Source organism: Monodon monoceros, unplaced genomic scaffold, assembly GCF_005190385.1.
Source record: "Monodon monoceros isolate NGI ecotype Baffin Bay Population unplaced genomic scaffold, NGI_Narwhal_1 Super_Scaffold_18, whole genome shotgun sequence".
Taxonomy (NCBI): domain Eukaryota; kingdom Metazoa; phylum Chordata; class Mammalia; order Artiodactyla; family Monodontidae; genus Monodon; species Monodon monoceros.
The window spans coordinates 146,835,842-146,856,145 of NW_021703774.1; the positions used below are offsets into that span (position 1 = coordinate 146,835,842).

At 35.9% G+C, this 20,304-nt stretch overlaps 1 protein-coding gene across 2 annotated transcripts in view; it reads left to right on the top strand.

Moving 5' to 3' along the window:
• The window catches only part of FOXJ3 (forkhead box J3), a 126,822-nt gene that overhangs the window by 71,113 nt on the left and 35,405 nt on the right, over positions 1-20,304 (top strand). For both annotated transcript variants that reach the window (XM_029227872.1, XM_029227873.1), the window contains one exon: positions 3,723-3,806. In XM_029227872.1, the coding sequence (XP_029083705.1) occupies positions 3,723-3,806 (84 nt within the window). The remainder of the gene's footprint in view (positions 1-3,722; positions 3,807-20,304) is intronic.

The window sequence follows — 20,304 nt, forward strand, 5'->3', positions numbered from 1 at the left end:
TGTATTTAAGCAGTTCAGTTTCTGCGAGAAATATTGTTTAATATGGAAGAGAAAAGGTAGCTGCTTTTTAAAGGTAGCTGAAAGGGATTTTTTTGTGTGTGTGGTAAAATATATATAACATAAAATTTACCATTGTAATCATTTTTTTTTCTGATTAAGTTTTTTTTTTCCCACATCTTTATTGGAGTATAATTGCTTTATTTATAATGTTGTGTTAGTTTCTGCTGTACAACAAAGTGAATCAGCTGTATGTATACATATATCCCCATATCCCCTCCCTCTTGAGCCTCCCTCCCACCCTCCCTATCCCATCCTCTAGGTCATCACAAAGCATTGAGTTCATCTCCCTGTTGTAATCATTGTTGTTAAGTGTATAGTTCAGTGGCATTAAGTCCATTAATACTGTTGTGCAACCATCACCACCATCCATCTCCAGAAGTTGTTCATCTTCCCAAACTGAAACTCTGTACCCCTTAAACAATAGTTTCCCATCCTCCCTCCCCCCAGCTCCTGGCAACCACCGTTCTACTTTCTGTCTTTATAATTTTGACTGTCTAAGGTACCTCGTGTAAGTAGAATTACAAAGTATTTTCCTTTTTGTGACTGACTTGTTTAACTCAGCATGTCTTCAGGGTTTACTCATGTTATAGCATACATGTGTCAGAATTTCCTTCCTTTTAAAGAGTGAATAATATTCCATTGTATGTGTGTACCATATTTTATTTACATGTTCATCCATCGATTGACACTTGGGTTGCTTTCACATTTCAGCTATTGTGAATAACTTGCTATGAACATGAGAGTACAAATATCTGTTCAAGTCCCTGCTTTTGATTCTTGGGTATATACCTTAAAGTGAAATTGGTAGATCATACGGTAATTTTATGTTTAAGTTTTTGAGCAACTGCCATACCATTTTCCACAGTAGCTGTACCACTTTATATTCCCACTAGCTATGCACAAAGTTTCCAGTTTCTCCACATCCCTGCCAGCACTTGTTATTTTCTGTTTTATGGATCATAGATATCCTAATGGGTATCAAATGTTACCTTGCAGTTTTGATTTGTGAAGGGAAGTTTTAAGCCATTTGATCCAAACCATTGAGTTCACAGGTGAAACTCAGATAATAGGTTAGCAAGAGCCACTAGGTGGAAGATTTTACAATTTCTTTTGTGAATCATTTCAATTGCTTTTGCATTTGAGCATTCAGGGGTTTTTTTTGTTTTTTTTTTTTAAGTATAGTTGATTTACAGTGTTACGTTAGTTTCTGGTGTACAGCAAAGTGATTCAGTTATACATATGTGTTCTTTTCTATTATGGTTTATTACAGGATATTGAATATAGTTCCCTAGTGTTATATGATAGGACCTTGTTGTTTATCTATTTTATATATAATAGTTTGCGTCTGCTAGTCCCAAACTCCTAGTCCAATCCTCCCCTGCCCTACTTCCCCCTTGGCAACCACAAATCTGTTCTCTATATGAGTCTGTTTCTGTTTTGTAGTTAAGTTCATTTGTGTCACATTTTAGATTCCACGTAACAGTGATATCATATGGCATTTGTCTTTCTGACTTAACTTAGTATGATAATCTCTAGGTCTATCCATGTAGCTGCAAATGGCATTATTTCATTCTTTTTTATGCCTGAGTAATATTCCATTGTATATATATAACACATCTTCTTTATCCATTCATCGGTCAGTGGACATTTAGGTTGTTTCTCTGTCTTGGCTATTGTGAATAGTGCTGCTATTAACATAGGGGTGCATGTATCTTTTCGAAATACAGTTTTGTTCAGATATATGGGCATTCAGGGTTTTGTAAGTACATAATGGATGGGTTAGGCTTATGAACGATTTTTTTCTCTTTTGTTGATCTATTTGTGATAAGCTACAGCCAATTATATTTTGTGTGGAAGGACAGATACATATTTGCTTTTGTAGTTTTATTAAAATGTTTAATAACAAATCAGTGAAATGTTTGGACAGTGAGTGGTTTCCCAGATTAATACAAATATACACAACCATGCAAAGCAAACTAAATACTGAAATTTATCATTTCCATAAACAGTGGTTTTTAAACTGTTGTCCAGTGAGTTTGGGTATTTTTCTTCCTGCTTCAGTTTCAACTTCAGCAACAACTGAGTGTAGCACATTTTCCTGCTTTGTTTATTTTGCAACTTGCTAGCCTGAACCATACTCATAACCATACTCATACTCATAATTAGTGCTTAACATTTTACATGGTTCTTGGCAAGTTTACATCAGGTCCGGTAGGCTCATTAGCTGAAATGCAGAAAAGATAACATGGAAGAATGCCCCAGTATGGCTGTGTGTGAAGTGAGTGCTGAGTTCATATACTGCCTAGATTAGGACCTGGGGAGGCCTGGCATTGTACCCTGTACTCTGACATTCTTGGCACAATTTGTTCAACATCTTCCCCCACCCCCACCCCACCCCCGCCATTTTAACACATGTTTATTGAGTACTTGCTCTGTGTCTGATTCTATTGTGCACTGTGGATATAGGAATGAGTTTCTACACTTAAGGAACTTGTAGCCTAGAAGGGATACAGACCTGTAAATAAAATTGTAATGTTAAGTGCAGACAATCATCTAAATGTATAAATGGTATAGAGATCTTGCAGAGGGAGAGAGAGAGAGGAATTCTTGAGTACTGTAGGAGGATCAGAGAAGGATTCCTTTAGATAACATCTGAGCTAAGTTTTGGAGGTAGAATATGAGTTTGTCAGTGGTAAGGTGGATATTATAGGCAAGGAGATAAGTATGTAGCACAGGCACAGATGCATGAAAGAACATGATATATTTAAGGAGATATAAGGAGATAATTCATGTTGGGCACAAAGTGTGAAAATCGATAGATGAAAACTGTATTTCCCCTTGTTGTCAAATATTGCCTGAAAAAGCAGCTTAGTAATGAAATGATAGAGGCAAAGAACATGATTCTGGTCCTGACTCTCAAATCCTTGGTTGAACAGACCACTTTTATTTTTCTGAGCTTTGGTCTCATTTGTATATGTGCAAACTATATGATCTATGCTTTTCAAGTTATTTTTCAAGGGAGTCACAATTTCTGAGTGCCTGGAACACAGTAGGTCCTCAGTATGTATTTTCGAAAGAGTGGTCTGAGAACTTGTATCAAAACGTAAGAGAAGATAAATAGTTAAAATTAACTGTGATAGAATAAGCAATAAAAGATTTATGTACAGACCATTGCACTTATTGTTTTAAAACGTGGTCAAGAAAGTTGTTTTTATAAATTGTTTCACTTACCTGTTTAGTTTTGTGAGGTCCCAGGGTGCAGAAACTACATATAAAACAAAATTCTGTTAGACTTGAATGTCACATGCTGTTGTAATTATCTTATATGTTCAATTAAGAATTAGTATATATATATATATATATGTTTTAAATGTGTTCGGTTGATCATTTCCCTTTTTAATTTGGCTGTGGCAGATTCTTGGACTTGGCTTCTTCAGATTGTGATTTTTTCCTCTCTTTAATAACATAGTTATAAATGGACTTTTTTTTCTTGTATAAACTTTACTTTTCTCCATTCAAAACTAGTATTTCTTCTCATGCTACTTTTCCATTGTTGTATCTGCAGAACGTTTGCTTTTGAAGCAGAGGATTGTGAAAGTCCATTTTAATGTTACAGAGTTCCTGTAAAATACTGTTAATATAATTTATTTCTTTACCTTTAGGGGTCCTATTGGGCAATAGACACCAATCCGAAGGAAGATGCGCTGCCTACTCGGCCAAAGAAGAGAGCACGATCTGTAGAACGGGTAAAAGCTCTTTATCACATATTTAGTGTGATGGGGTTATTACGTCAGAAATATAGATCTTAAAAGTTCATTTCCAGTAATACAGTAAGTATAACTGTAATGAAGGTAATATTTTATTTGGATAGCATTTTCTATTTTTTCAAAGCACTTTCAGACTTATTATTTGATCTCAACAACTCTTGAGTGAGGTGGGCAGTTTAGGAATTAAGTAAAAGGGGTTTTGTTTGTTTGTTTGTTTTGTAATTAGGGCACAGCTGTTGTTTAACTGAGGGAGAATCCAGGTCTCTTGAGTTTTAATTGGTACTCTTTACTCTGTCTACACCACTGAGGACTGGTTTTATATAACAAAACCGTTCCCTTTCACTGAAGATAATCGTTCTGATTATATTGAATTTTCCTGATTATCCTCAAAATGTTTTTTCCTGCTTCCAACCATGTAATAATTATTTTGTACACCGAGTCTCTAAGGACCTCAAGCTGAGTTTAAGTTGGGATTGGGTGAGCCATGAGGTATAGCAGCAATGGGATTTAGTCAGGCAGATTTATGGTGCCAGCAGAGGGAATTCAGTACTCCAGTTACTAAGCTCTGCAGAATTGGAAGTGAACTCTTAGGTCAGAACACTTTTTGGTTTTATACAAACCAAAATTTAAAAAGATAAAGTTTAGTATTGGTGGCATAGTCTTCTGGTAATAGAGTTTTAAGGCTGAGATATGTATGTAAAAATTTGAGAGGGAATGAATCTCACTTATTGCCCTCCATCTTTTGCTTTTTAAAACATATTGAGCACATGGACTTTAATTGTGTGAAAAAGCGGAGTATAAAATGTTTAGCATCTATTGCCAGATTTTAAAGGAAGAGGAGAATCCACATTGTTTAACCCAGAGCATTAGCAAGGATGTATATCTTGAAGGGCTGAGGAATTGTGGTCTTCTCTACCATTTGCTCTCTTCTACTGAAGTTCCTGGAACTTGAATTATTTTTGGAAATTTGAATTCTTAGTTGGGTTGACAACTGGGCATTCCTTTTGGATATTAAGCCTGACTTTTTTTCTGTTGCTTTGTTTCATAGTTCTTAGAGCAATACTTCTTTATTTCTGAGAGCCCCCTTTTTTTCCTGAAGACCATATTGTCAGTTTTATAATGGAAGTCTATATAGAAATGTAGAATTCTGATTACAGAATTATGTTTTATGTATGTTCTTGAATGTACATTTTGGACATATATTTTCTGTATTTATTTCCTGCTGTTTATCTTTTAAGTTTAAAGCATGTGAAATCTTCAACAATTTGCCTTTGTAGTGTAGTTCCATAATATATCCAGTACCAGAGCCTTTCAGTTAGTATATTGATATTTATTTTGGCCTGAGCTATGTGTTGGTTGCTACTGTAGGAGAGAAACCTATAGAAAGAGAACAGCTGTAATCAGAGTATGTCTAAACAGGGAGACAAGATATTGTTTAACAAACACTCTGAAAGATACTCTTCTTACAAAACATAATTTTGTGTCCTGATAAACTGATATGTCTATTTTTTTTAGAGGCTTTGGGGGGGGTAGTATTTTTATTAGGACAGAGTTTGTATTTAAGTAACCATTGGGTTATCTAAGGAAATGCCTAAGATGGTCAAATAGTGAGTACGATTTTTAAACATTTAAAGTTTTGTCAAAAACGAAACATGACCCGTAAGTTGAAACTTCAAAGGATTTAAAAATGCAGATGGTAAATATGTTGACGTCCCTAAAATTTCCTTATTAAATTTTTGAAATGTTACTTCTTTGTCCATGTGTAAATATCAGAGTTATATGTGAAACATCAAAGTATTTCACACATTTTTGAAGAGAGAAGAGCTTTTCATGTAAAGAGAAGCAATTTTTAAAAATGCAAGTAACATTATCTTTATGTCTTAAATGAAAATTAAAGCCTGATTGTTATCTCCAGTCTAGTATTCTTAATGCAGTTGTCTGGACTGCCTTCCTGTTCCCTCCATTTACATGAACACAAACCCTTGTTCTCTCTTGGCCTTGTGGTAATCCTTTCTTTTTCTTAATCCTTGAATAATGTAAATGCCTTTCATTTTCCTTTTTCTGATTTCTTTCATCTTGTTACCATGTGTTCTTTATTTATCATAAAGTAGACCTGAAGACCTAAAAAGAATTGTTGATAAAGTTTAGCATGGTGAAGATGAGTGGGCTCCTTGACTAGGAGTCCTGTGTTTTTCTTCTGGCTTTACAATTTACTTCTTCTGTGACTTCTGGCAAGTTGTTAGATTTTTTAAGCTTCAGTATTCTCAGCTATTTTAAAGGAAAAGATAAAAATCTTAAGAGCTGCTGTGGACTGAATGTTGGTGTTTCCCCCAAATTCTTATGTTGAAACCCTCATCCCAGTGTGATGGTATTTGGAAGTGAGGCCTTTGGTAGGTAATTGGATCAGGAATATGAAGCTCTCATAAATGGGATCAGTGCCCTTATAAGAATAGCCAGAGAGCTGGCTAGCTGTTTTCTAGCATGTGAGAATAGCAAGGAAGATACCTGCAAGAAGGCTCTTACCAGAACCTGACCGTGCTGGCACCATGATCTTGGACTTCCAGCCTCCAGAACTGTGAAAAACAAATTTCTGTTGTTAATAAGCCACCCAGTTTATGGTATTCTGTTACAGCAGCCTGAACTAAGATAACAGCATAATAATAATAATGATAATTGAGTTTATGTGCTAGATTTTTTCTTAAAGAATTTTATGTATATTAACTCATGTAATTTTTATAGTAACTCCAAATGATGAAACCGATAGGCACGGATGTTGTTATCCAAGGGTACAAAGGACAGTAAGTACCAAGGCCAGGATTATGAACTCAGGTAGTCTGCCTTCAGAGTCTGTGCTGTTTACAGCTGCGTTATACTGCCACTAGTATTTGCTGTGCTGAAGATCACAAGACTGAATTAGATTTCTTTTTATATATGCATATCTTATTGTGAGATAATGGGCCTTTATTTATTTTTGGATTTGAATACTAATTTTTTTCTTCAATGTTATTTAAAATTTTTTTAAATTGAAGTATAGTTGATATGTACTATTATATTAGTTTCTTGATATGCACTATTAGTTTCAGGTGTATGACATAATGATTTAGTATTATCATAGATTATACTCCATTTAAAGTTATTACAAAGTAATGGCTATATTCCCCTGTGCTGTACAATATATCCTCGTTGCTTATTTACTTTATACATAGTAGTTTCTATCTCTTAATCCCATACCCCTATCTTGCCCCTCCCCACTTCCCTCCCCTCACTCGTAACCACTAGCTTTTTCTCTGTATCTGTGAGTCTATTTCTGTTTTGTTGTACACATTCATTTTATTCTTTAGATTCAACATGTAAGTGATGACATAGAATATTTGACCTTTTTCACTAAGCATAATACCCTATGGGTTCATTCACATTGTTGCAAATGGCAGAATTTCATCATTATTATTATTTTTTATAAATTTATTTATTTTTAAAATTTATTTATTTTGGCTGCGTTGGGTCTTCGTTGCTGCGCGCGGGCTTTGTCTAGTTGCAGCGAGCGGGGGCTACTCTTAGTTGCGGTGCGCAGGCTTCTCATTGCAGTGGCTTCTCTTTGTTGTGGAGCACTGGCTCTAGGCACGCGGGCTTCAGTAGTTTGGCATGCGGGCTCAGTAGTTGTGGCTTGCAGGCTCTAGAGCAGAGGCTCAGTAGTTGTGGCGCATGGGCTTAGTTGCTCCGCAGCATGTGCGGTCTTCCCGGACCAGGGCTCGAACCTGTGTCCCCTGCATTGGCAGGCGGATTCTTAACCACTGCACCACCACAGAAGTCCCTCATTCTTTTTTTTTTTTTTATTTTTGCGGTACGCGGGCCTCTCACTGTTGTGGCCTCTTCCGTTGCGGAGCACAGGCTCCGGACGTGCAGGCTCAGCGGCCGTGGTTCACGGGCCCAGCCGCTCCGCGGCATGTGGTATCTTCCCGGACCGGGGCACGAACCCGTGTCCCCTGCATCGGCAGGTGGACTCTCAACCACTGCACCACCAGGGAAGCCCCCTCATTCTTTTTTATGGCTGAGTAATATTCCACTATACATAATACCTGTATGCATATATATATGTGTATATATGTATAATGGAGTATTTTATATATATATCTCCCACTTCTTTATCCATTCATCTATTGAGGGACAATTAGTTTGCGTCCATATCTTGACTATTGTAAATAATGCTACTATGAACGTTGGGGTGCGTATATCTTTTCAAATTAGTGTTTTTGTTTTCTTCAGATGTATACCCAGGAGTGGAATTGCTGGATCATATGGTAGTTCTCTGTTTTAGTTTTCTGAGGAACTCCGTACTGTTTTCTATAGTGACTGCACCAATTTACAATCTCACCAGCAGCATTCTAGGGTTCCTTTTTTTCCCCACATCCTTGCCAACATTTATTTGTAGACTTTCTGATGATAGTTATTTTGACAGGTGTGCGGTGATATCTCATTGTGGTTTTGATTTGTATTTCTCTGATTAGTGATGTTGAGCATTTTTTCATGTGCTTGTTGGCCATCTGTATATCTTTGGAAAAGTGTCTATTCAGGTCTTCTGCCCATTTTTTAATTGGGTTGTTTGTTTTTTTGATGTTGAGTTGTATAAGCTTGTTTATATATTTTGGGTATTAACCCCTTATTGGTCATATCATTTACAACTTTTTTCTCCCATATAGTAGGTGGTCTTTTCGTTTTGTTGATGGATCTTGTTTATTTTTTTAATTTTTGGCCTTAGGAGACAGATCCAAAATAATATTGCTATGATTTATCTCAAAGAATGTTTTGCCTGTGGTCTTTTCTAGGAGTTTTATGGTTTTTGATTTTACATTTAGGTCTTTAATCCATTTTGAGTTTATTTTTGCATATGATGTGAGGAAATGTTCTAATTTCATACTTTTTACATGTAGCTGTCCATTTTCCCGGCATCATTTATTGAAGAGACTCTTTTCTCTATTGTATATTCTTGTCTCCTTTGTTACAGATTAATTGACCATAAGTATATGGATTTATTTCTGGGCTCTGTGTTCTGCTCCATTGATCTACGTGTCTGTTTTTGTCTCAGTACCATGCTGTTCTGATTACTCTAGCTTTGTAGTATAGTTTGAAGCCAGAGAGTGTGATTCTTGAGCTTTGTTCTTTTTTCTCAAGATTGCTTTGGCAATTCAAGATCTTTTGTGGTTCCACATAAATTTTAGGATTAGTTGTTCTACTTCTAAGAAAATTGTCATGGGTATTTGATAAGAATTGCATTAAATCTGTAGGTTGCTTTGTAGTGTGACCATTTTACCAATATTAGTTCTTCCAATCCAGGAACACAGCATATCTTTCCATTTCTTTGTATCATCTTCAAACTTTCATCAATGTTTTACAGTTTTCAGAGTATAGGTATTTCACTTCCTTGGTTAAGTGTATTCCTAGGTGTTTTATTCTTTTTGATGCAATTTTAAATGGGGTTGTTTTCTTGCGTTCTCTTTCTGAGAGTCATTGTTAGTGTATAGAAGAGCAATAGATTTCTGTATATTAATCTTGTATCTTACAACTGAATTCATTTATTCTAATAGTTTTTTTGCTGGAGACTTTAGGATTTTCTATGTATAGTATGATGTTATCTGCAAGTAGTGACAGTTCTACTTATTCCCTTCCAGTTTGGGTGCCTTGGTTTTTTTGTTTGCTTTTTCTTGTCTGCTTGCTGTGGCTAGGGCTTCAGTACTGTGTGTAATAGAAGTGGCAAGAGGAGGCATTCTTTTCTTGTTCCTGATTTTAGGGGAAAGGCTTTCAGCTTTTCACTATTGAGTACGACATTGGCTTTGAGTTTGTCATGCATGACCTTTTTATGCTGAGATATTTTCCCTCTGTACCAGCTTTGAAGAGAGATTTTATCATGAGTGGATTTGAATTTTGTCAAATGCTTTTGTGTGTGTGTTTTTATATGTTGTTGAATTCGGTTTGCTAATGTTTTGTTGAGTATTTTTGCATCTATATTCATCAGAGATATTGGCCTGTAATTTTCTCTTTTTGTAGTGTCTTTGTCTGGTTTTGGTTAATGGTCCTTGATTTTAAGAGACTCCCCCACATTTAGTCTTCATATATATATAATTAAGTGTCATAAATATTATTATAAATGACAGAGCACATTACTGAGTAATTAATCAACATGTTAGATCAAACAGTGGTAACTAAAGTGACTCAAAATATCAGTAGATAATGCTGCCCTGGAAAGGCCTATAGGAAGAGGAGTGAGACTTAGAATTTGATACAGAAGTGTAAGTTTTTGGCATGGGAAATAGCAAATGATGGGGGACTTCCCTGGGTCCAGTGGTTAAGACTCAGCGCTTCCACTGCAGGGGGGGCATAGTTCATTGCTGGTCAGGGAACTAAGATCCCACATTGTTACATAGAATGGTTTTGTTGTTTAAGTGATCCCCCACTGTGCGCCTTCCTTCTCTGAGACTGAGTCTGAATGAGGGAGGGTTCAGTTAAAGGTATAAGTGAGCAGAGGAAGGAATGCAGTCTACATACTTATTCTTAGAATGGAAAAGAACATTTATTTCAATTGGGCAAGCATACTGAGTGTACATTAGGTGGGAGGCACTACATGGCCTCCAGGAGATATGTAGAAATAGAATTTCTTTTTAAAGCAGGAGAAATGCTACACAGTTAGAGTTGTAGACCAGAAAGTGTTTCATAAGGGGTTATTTTGATCAGAGATTTGGTTCTCTGTTTTTTACAGTACCATTGAGAGATAGTTTATGTACAATTAATTGAATGTTTAAAGTTTACAGTTTGAGGATTTTTGACATGTGAAGTTATTAGTAGCTGACACTATGAACATTTCTGTCATACCCAAAAGTTTCCTCATGCCCCTTTGTAACATGTGCCTCCCTCCATTCTTATCCCCAGGCAACCTGATCTGGGGAGAATTGACATCTTAACAATATTATTTCAAGCCATGGAAGTGTTGTATCTTTCTATTAATTATGTCTTTAATTTCTCTCAGGAATGTTTTTTAGTTTTCAGTGTAGAGGACTTGAATGTTTCCAGTTAGATTTAATCCTGAATATTTTGGATTTGGATGCTATATATTTTAAAATCCAGTTGCTTGCTACTAGTAATAAAGATGTATTTAATTTTTGTATATTAACCTTGTATACTACAGTCTTGTTAGTTAGAAGTGGTGAAAGTGGGCCTCCAGCCTTATTTCCATTCTTAGGAAGAAACTGTTCAGTCTTTCACCACTAAGTGTGACATAAGCTGTAGGGCTTTTGTAGATGCCATTTATCACGTTGAGGAAGTTCTCTAGAAAGTCCAGTTTGGTGAGAGTTTTTATCATGAATGGGTGTAGAATTCGTTAACTGCTTTTTCTGTACCATCGAATTGGTTATATGGCTTTTCTTTATTCTGTTTGCATGTTGAATAACATTGATTGCATTTGGAATGTTAAACCTTGTATTCCTTGGATAAACCCTTACTGAGTCATGTTATATTATCCCTTTAATGTATTGCTGGATTCATTTTCTTAATATCTTAAGTGTTTTTGCATCTGTGTTCATGAAGGACATGGATTTATAATTTTCTTTCTTTGTAATGTCGGCTGAAAAAAAATGCACAACGTTAAAGTTGAGAATTATATTTTATTTGGTGGACTTGATGAGGGCTTAAGCCCTGGAGGCAGCTTCTCAGATAGCTTAGAGGGACTGCTCTGAGGAGGTAAGGGAGGAGCCAGGATATATAGTTTTTGCAACAAAAACCAGGTAGTTGTGACATCAAAAGATTACTGTTAATTAAAGAAAACTTGACATCTCAAGTTAATGAATTTAGTGCTTTTCTGTACATGGGAAGATACAAGAGTCTGGGCTCATTGAAATCATTCCTTTGATGTGCACCTTAACTATCTCGGGCTAGTGTCCTGTTTTTCTCCAGATTCACCTCAAGGTGCACATTTGAGGGTGGCTGATGGCTTGATGGCCTCAACATCCTTTGTTTACTGATATGGCTGGTGATATTTTTCATCTGCAGTAGTATCTGTCAGGTTTTGATGTTAGGGTTGTACTGGTCTCATAATATTGGTTGGGCCATTTTCCTTCTCTTTTCTGAAAGTGTTTCTGTAGTTTGGTATATCGTCCTTGAATGTTTGAGAAAATTCATCAGTGAAACCATCTGGACCTGAAGTTGTTTTTATGTGGGAAGGTTTTTGATATTTATTTGTTATGGGACTGTTCAAATTTTCTCTTTTTATTCCAGTTTTGGTAAATTGTATGCTTAAGAAATTTGTCCCTTTCATCTAAGTTGTTGAATTTATTGGTGTTAAGTGGATCATAATATTCTCTTCTAATATTTATAGAATCTGTAGTAATAAATCCTCTTTCATTTTTGATATTGATGATTTGTTTTCTCTTTTTTTCTTCATTTGGTATAGCTAAAGGTTTGTTGATTTTGTTTGTCTTTTCAAAGAACTAGGTTTTGTCTTTAAAAATTTTTTTCTGTTGTTGGTTTTCTGTTTTATTTCTACTTTTATCTTTATCATTTACTTCTTTCTAGTTACCAGTTTTTCTTATTAATATTTCTAGCTTCTTCAGTTTCCAGCTTAAATAATTGATTTGAGACCTTTCCTCTTTTGTAATATAAGAATTCAAAGCTGTAGGTTTACCTCTAAGCACTGCTTTAACTGCATCTCACAAATTTTGGTATTTGGCATTTTGGTATTTGGCATTTTCATTATCATTTAATTCAAAATATTAAAAAAATTCTCTTTTGAGTCTTCTCTGACCCATGAATTACTTTTTCCAAATATTCCAAATACTGGGTTTTCCTAGGTATCTTACTGTTTTATAATATAATTGTTTTTTCATTTCAGTCTGTACATATTTATTGGGACTTGTGCTGGGACTCAGCATGTGCTGTATCTTGGTGAATGTCTGTGTGCACTTGAAAAGAATATGTGTTCTACAGTTGTTCAATATAGTGTTCTCTAATATCAATTAGATCAAGGCATTTACTAATTCGTGTTCTTTTTCTTTACTGATTTTTAATTGTTAGTTTTTGCTTCATATATCTTGAAGCTCTGTTATTAGTCTCATTTGAAGTTGTGACTCTCGTAGGCTGCATTTAGCTTAGTCTTACTTTTTTAACATCTTTTTGACAATCTCTGCCTTTTTATTGGAGTGTTTAGACCATCAACATTAATGCAGTTGTCACCGGCAAAATGGGTGATTTCCTCAGTTCTTGCCCTTCTTGAGGGAAAGAATTTAGTCGAGAAGGCATAGAACAGTTTTAAGTAGCAAGAGTGTTGTTAAGTAGAGCGAAAGTACACTCCTGAGAAAGGATGAAAGCGGGCTGTCTGGAAATGAGAAGCAGCCTCATGATGGGGTAGGGTTGGGTTTTTTAGAGTGGTGTTTCCTCCCTGTGTCTTGCATCATTTGACTGACAGCTTTAGGTTATATCACTTTTCTCCTAGTGCGCAGGTGCTTACTCATAAGCACCCAAGTGAAACCCACAGTGGGGGGGCGGGGATGCAAAAACTGTAATGCTAATTTATTACCTATAAAGCATAATGAACCCTATGTTACCTTGAGTCACCTTTTAGGTCTTGGTGTGCCTGCGCCAACCTGTGCTGGTGGTTTCATCTTGCTTGGTCCTGATATGGCTGGAAACCTAGTGGTGGTCCTTGACCACAAGAGGGAGGACTCTGGGTGTGCTCCAATCACCAGTGTCCAGGTGGGGCAGGGAAAGATGAACCATCCAGGGTGGGGCGGGACCCCCTCCTGTCTGACTAGCTACCTAACATAATTATCGATATTGTTATTAATGTAATTAATGATATTGTTTTCTGTTTGATATCTCTTAAGCAGGTAGGGGGTCCCCAGAGAAAGAGAACCAGACATGGCTTTCTTGACATAAGAAAAAGCATTTTTGGCCTAAGCCATTTTGTGATCTAAGCCTGGCCATAATGCTTGCTCTTGAACAGGTCTCAGTAATAATTATCTTAAAGAGAACAAAAGAACAAACTGTTACCAGTCATGAGAAGTGACAATAGCAAAGATAATAAATCAGTTGTAACATTCCCAGTTCTGTTTCAAAGGCTAGCCCGAGTGCTTTCTTGGGCTGTTTTTGCAGAATTTAAACCCCTCTGGCAGGCGCTCAAGTACCAGATCAACTGGAACCTAAGGGAGGATGATGTTGACCTTTTCTGACCCTTCAGTCAAGTGACTTCAGTCAAGTAAAGGTTGGACTCTCTGGCCCCACCCCCCATCCCCTTCATGAATATGCATGTACCCTTAGCTTAAAACTTGCTTCACTTTTGCTGTTGGCAGAGACACTGCTTTGGGAAAGATCCCCTTACTTGCTGCAAGTAATAAATCCTTCCTTCTCCCACTCTTTGCCTTGGTTGTGTCTTTTAGCTCTACACCCACCAAGAGGCGAACCCAGTTTTTCTGGTAACACTGTATTTTTAGTTCCTTTTTTCCACCTTTCTTGCCTTTTAGATTGTTTGGATATATTTTTGTATTCTTATCTACTGGCTTTTTAGGTATACCTCTTTTTATATTTATATATTGGGATTTCAGTATATATTCCTAACCTTCTGCAGTCTATTCAGAGTTAATATTGTACATATAAAATGTAGCGATCTTCCAATCATATATGTCTCCTTTGTCCCTTTCCTCACCTTCCCCCATAGTATTACATCTGTGTATACTGATAATCTTAGAAGACAGTGTTATAAGTTTTGCCTTAAATAAAGATAGGTGATTTTTAAAACCTAGGAGAAAACAGTGGTCTTTTAAATTTACATAGATATTTATCATTTCTGGTGCTTTCATTCCTCAAGGTCCAAGTTTCCCTCTGCTATAATTTCCCTTTAGCCTAATGAACTTTCTTATGTTGTAGATCTCCTGGCAACAAATTCTCTTAGTTTTCCTTTTCTGAAAATGTGCCTTCCTAAATAATATTTTTGTTAGATATACAGCCTAGGTATTTTTTTTCCTTTCAGTATTTCAATGATATTCACTAATGACCTCCATTATTTTTATGAGAAATTCAGACATTTTCCAATCAATGTTTTTTCTTTGTGTGATATGCCATTATTCTCTGCCTGCTTTCTACCTTTATTTTTCAACAGTTCAGTTATGATATATCCAAGTGTGATTTTTCTTTTAATTTATCCTGATGGAGGTTTACTGAGCTTCTTGGATCTGTAATTTTGTCTTTCGGTAAATTTCCGAAGTGTTCAGTCATCATTTCTTCCATATTTTTTCCTGCTGTTTTCTCTCTTTTCTGTCCTTCTGGAACTCATATATACATGTTAGGCCTTTTGAGATTATCCCATAGCTTTCTGAGGCTTTTTCTTTTTTTTTTTTCTCTTTTTTAAAAAGAATCAGTCTTTTTGCTTTTTAGATGGGATTATTTCTGTTGATCTGCCTTTGAGTTCACTGATTCTTTCCTCTTTAATCTCCATTCTGATATTAAGTCCATCCATTGACTTTTAAAATTCAGATATTATATTTTTCATTGGTAAATTTTGTTCTTTTTATATTTTTTTGTATTTCTCCACTGATATTTCTATTATTGTTATTTTCATTCAGATTTTTTCTCCTTTATATCACTGAGCATAATTATAATAGCTACTTTAAAATCCTTTTCTCGTAGTTCCAACATCTTAGTCTTCTTGTGGTGGGCTTCTGTAGATTATCTTTTCTCTTGAGAATGGGTTTCATTTTTCTATTACTTATATATCAGGTAATTTTGGATTGTATCCTGGACATTATGAATGTTATAGAGACTCTGGGTTCTGTTATAATCTTCTGTAGAATATTGGTATTTTTATTTTAGCTGGCAGTTAACCATGTTAGACTCAAACTGTAAGTTCTCTCTCACCGTCTGTGGGCAGTGGTTCCAATTTCAATTTGATTCTTTAAGCTTCTGCCTTATTCTAATCTGCATATGCATGGTTCAGGGGTCAGCCTGAGACTTTTGCGGTGTTTCATATACAGTTTTAGGGGATCTCTTTTGACTTTATCCCCTGTGGGATTCCTTTCTCTCTTTAGTAGCTGGTTGTGTTTACCTGGGCTCTTTTCCCTAGTTCCTACTGATAGAAAGACAATTTTGGCTGCTCATACTGTGCATCTACTGCCTGACCTTGGGACAAAGCTACAGCAAAACAGGAAATTCAGGCAGGTCTCTCCCAAATTTTGCCTTCTTTCCACAATCTGCCTGTTTTATTTATCCATCAGACTCCTCAGCTAGTTGTCATCCCATGTCCCTTACCGCTTCCCCCACCCCAAATTGGTAGTTATCAGCAGAAGGTAGGTGTCACACTACCGTTCTGGAAGTAGAAACTGAATGAGTAGGATTTTGACATGAGGTATGAGGAAACTCCAGAAAGGATCTTTCATAAGCTGAGTGATGCCACCTAGATTAGATTCATTGATACTTTTCTTTGTCCGGAATTTGGGTTTTGGCTGCAGTAATAACAGTTATTGAAATACATTTTGGGATCTGTAGATTCCAAGTTAAATTAGCTTTCCTAATCAGGCTACTTGTCTATTAATAACATCAAATCAGTGTATCTACAAATAAAAATATATACCATACTATTGAGCATATCAGAGAATGTCCTTTATTCTCTTGTTTTTTTGGTTTTTCTTTTACACACACTGTATTTTATTTTTACAACAGATAAATAAACTGACACAAGCATTGTAAATGGATGACCACAACAAAAGCAACAATGATTGCAATTACCAAACACGAAACACACTCATACTATGTCATAATATTGACATTCAGTCCAGTAATCCTCCACTGTAACAGCTCCTTTACTTTGCAGTAAAAATTGATTTGTATATTTTTTTGCCTCTGAGTCCTTGTGGGATTTTTTTTTTTTTTCAAACAAAGTCACAAAAATTATAATCATCCTCATCAGTTCACTCAGTCCCATGTAATTAATTTTGTTTTCATCTTGATCTTTTGTTAGCACTTTTATGAATTCATCAGTTTTCCATTAGAGTTCTGAAAATGCTTATTCATTCAGTTCAGCAGTATAGTCAGTTACCAGAAACCTGTACTTGTCAGAGTTTTTTCCATGAATTCCTTGAAGATGAAACCCTTTTATAGGAACATTTTTGCAAAAGCATCAGCGTACACCCAGAACTGTCTGTAAATGACAAGACTTAAAAATGACCACGGTTAAAGATTTGATGAAAGTTCATAATAATGCAGTTGACAAGGAAATTTAGTTATTTCTGAGATATACAACTTAAAAGTAATAACTAGAATTATGACTTACAACATTATACTAGAACATACAAAATTTTTAGAAATTTCATGTAATGTCTGAAACATTTATATTAACATATTTCCATACAAATAACCCAAAGAAAGTTTAGTATTAGTTGTTTTTTTTGTTTGTATTTCTATATTGCAGGTTCTTATTAGTCATCAATTTTATACACATCAGTGTATACATGTCAATCCCAATCGCCCAATTCAGCACACCACCGTCCCCACCCCACCGTGGTTTTTCCCCCTTGGTGTCCATACGTTTGTTCTCTATATCTGTGTCTCAACTTCTGCCCTGCAAACTGGTTCATCTATACCATTTTTCTAGGTGCCACATACATGCGTTAATATACGATATTTGTTTTTCTCTTTCTGACTTACTTCACTCTGTATGACAGTCTATAGATCCATCCACGTCTCAACAAATGACTCAATTTCGTTCCTTTTTATGGCTGAGTAATATTCCATTATATATATGTACCACCACTTCTTTATCCGTTAGTCTGTCGATGGGCATTTAGGTTGCTTCCATGACCTGGCTATTGTAAATAGTGCTGCAGTGAACATTGGGGTGCATGTGTCTTTTTGAATTATGGTTTTCTCTGGGTATATGCCCAGTAGTGGGATTGCTGGATAATATGGTAATTCTATTTTTAGTTTTTTAAGGAACCTCCATACTGTTCTTCATAGTGGCTGTATCAATTTACATTCCCACCAACAGTGCAAGAGGGTTCCCTTTTCTCCACCACAGCCTCGCCAGCATTTGTTGTTCGTAGATTTTCTGATGATGCCCATTCTAACTGGTGTGAGATGATTCCTCATTGTAGTTTTGATTTGCATTTCTCTAATAAGTGATGTTGAGCAGCTTTTCATGTGCTTCTTGGCCATCTGTATGTCTTCTTTAGCGAAATGTCTGTTTAGGTCTTCTGCCCATTTTTGGATTGGGTTGTTTGTTTCTTTAATATTGAGCTGCATGAGCTGTTTATATATTTTGGAGATTAATCCTTTGTCCGTTGATTCGTTTGCAAATATTTTCTCCCATTCTGAGGGTTGTCTTTTCGTCTTGTTTATGGTTTCCTTTGCTGTGCAAAAGCTTTGAAGTTTCATTAGGTCCCATTTGTTTATTTTTGTTTTTATTTCCATTACTCTAGGAGGTGGATCAAAAAAGGTCTTGCTGTGATTTATGTCAGAGTGTTCTTCCTATGTTTTCCTCTAAGAGTTTTATAGTGTCCGCTCTTACATTTAGGTCTCGAATCCATTTTGAGTTTATTTTTGTATATGGTGTTAGGGAGTGTTCTAATTTCATTCTTTTACATGTAGCTGTCCAGTTTTCCCAGCACCACTTACTGAAGACCCTGTCTTTTCTCCATTGTATATCTTTGCCTCCTTTGTCATAGGTTAGTTGACCATAGGTGCGTGGGTTTATCTCCGGGCTTTCTATCTTGTTCCATTGATCTATGTTTCTGTTTTTGTGCCAGTACCATATTGTCTTGATTACTGTAGCTTTGTAGTGTAGTCTGAAGTCAGGGAGTCTGATTCCTCCAGCTCCATTTTTTCCCCTCAAGACTGCTTTGGCTACTCAGGGTTTTTTGTGTCTTGATACAAATTTTAAGATGATTTGTTCTAGTTCCGTAAAAAATGCCATTGGTAATTTGATAGGGATTGCATTGAATCTGTAGATTGCTTTGGGTAGTATAGTCATTTTCACAGTATTGATTCTTCCAATCCAATAACATGGTATGTCTCTCCATTTGTTGGTACCAATTTATATTTCTTTCATCAGTGTCTTAAAGTTTTCTGCATACAGGTCTTCTCTCTCCCTAGGTAGGTTTATTCCTAGGTATTTTATTCTTTTTGTTTCAGTGGTAAATGGGAGTGTTTCCATAATTTCTGTTTCAGATTTTTTATCATTAGTGTATAGGAATGCAAGAAATATCTGTGCATTAATTTTGTATCCTGCAACTTTACCAAATTCATTGATTAGCTCTAGTAGTTTTCTGGTGGGATTTTTAGGATTCTCTATGTATAGTATCATGTCATATGCAGACAGTGACAGTTTTACTTCTTCTTTTCCAATTTGTATTCCTTTTATTTCCTTCTCTTCTCTGATTGCCGTGACTAGGACTTCCAAAACTATGTTGAATAATAGTGGTGAGAGTGGACATCCTTGTCCTGTTCCTGATCTTAGAGGAAATGCTTTCAGTTTTTCACCATTGAGAATGATGTTTGCTGTGGGTTTGTCGTATATGGCCTTTATTATGTTGAGGTAGGTTCCCTCTCTGCCCGCTTTCTGGAGAGTTTTTATCACAAATGGGCGTTGAATTTTGTCAAAAGCTTTTTCCGCATCTATTGAGATGATCATATGGTTTTTATTCTGTAGTTTGTTAATATGGTGTATCACATTGATTGATTTGCATATATTGAAGAATCCTTGCACTTGATCCCACTTGATCGTGATGTATGATCCTTTTAATGTGTCGTTGGATTCTGTTTGCTAGTATTTTGTTGAGGATTTTTGCATCTATATTCATCGGTGATATTGGTCTGTAATTTCCTTTTTTTGTAGTATCTTTGTCTGGTTTTGGTACCAGAGTGATGGTGGCCTCATAGAATGAGTTTGGGAGTGTTCCTTCCTCTGCAGTTTTTTGGAAGTTTGAGAAGGATGGGTGTTAGATCATCTCTAAATGTTTGATAGAATTCACCTGTGAAGCCATCTGGTCCTGGACTTTGGTTTGTTGGAAGATTTTTAATCACAGTTTCAATTTCATTACTTGTGATTGGTCTGTTCATATTTTCTATTTCTTCCTGGTTCAGTCTTGCAAGATTATACCTTTCTAAGAATTTGTCCATTTCTTCCAGGTTGTGCATTTTATTGGCATAGAGTTGCTTGTAGTAGTCTCTTAGGATGCTTTGTATTTCTGCAGTGTCTGTTGTAACTTCTCCTTTTTCATTTCTAATTTTATTGATTTGAGTCCTCTTCCTCTTTTTCTTGATGAGTCTGGCTAATGGTTTATTAATTTTGTTTATCTTCTCAAAGAACCAGCTTTTAATTTTATTGATCTTTGCTATTGTTTTCTTTGTTTCTATTTCATTTATTTCTGCTCTGACCTTTATGATTTCTTTCCTTCTGCTAACTTTGGGTTCTGTTTGTTCTTTCTCTAGTTCCTTTAGGTGTAACGTT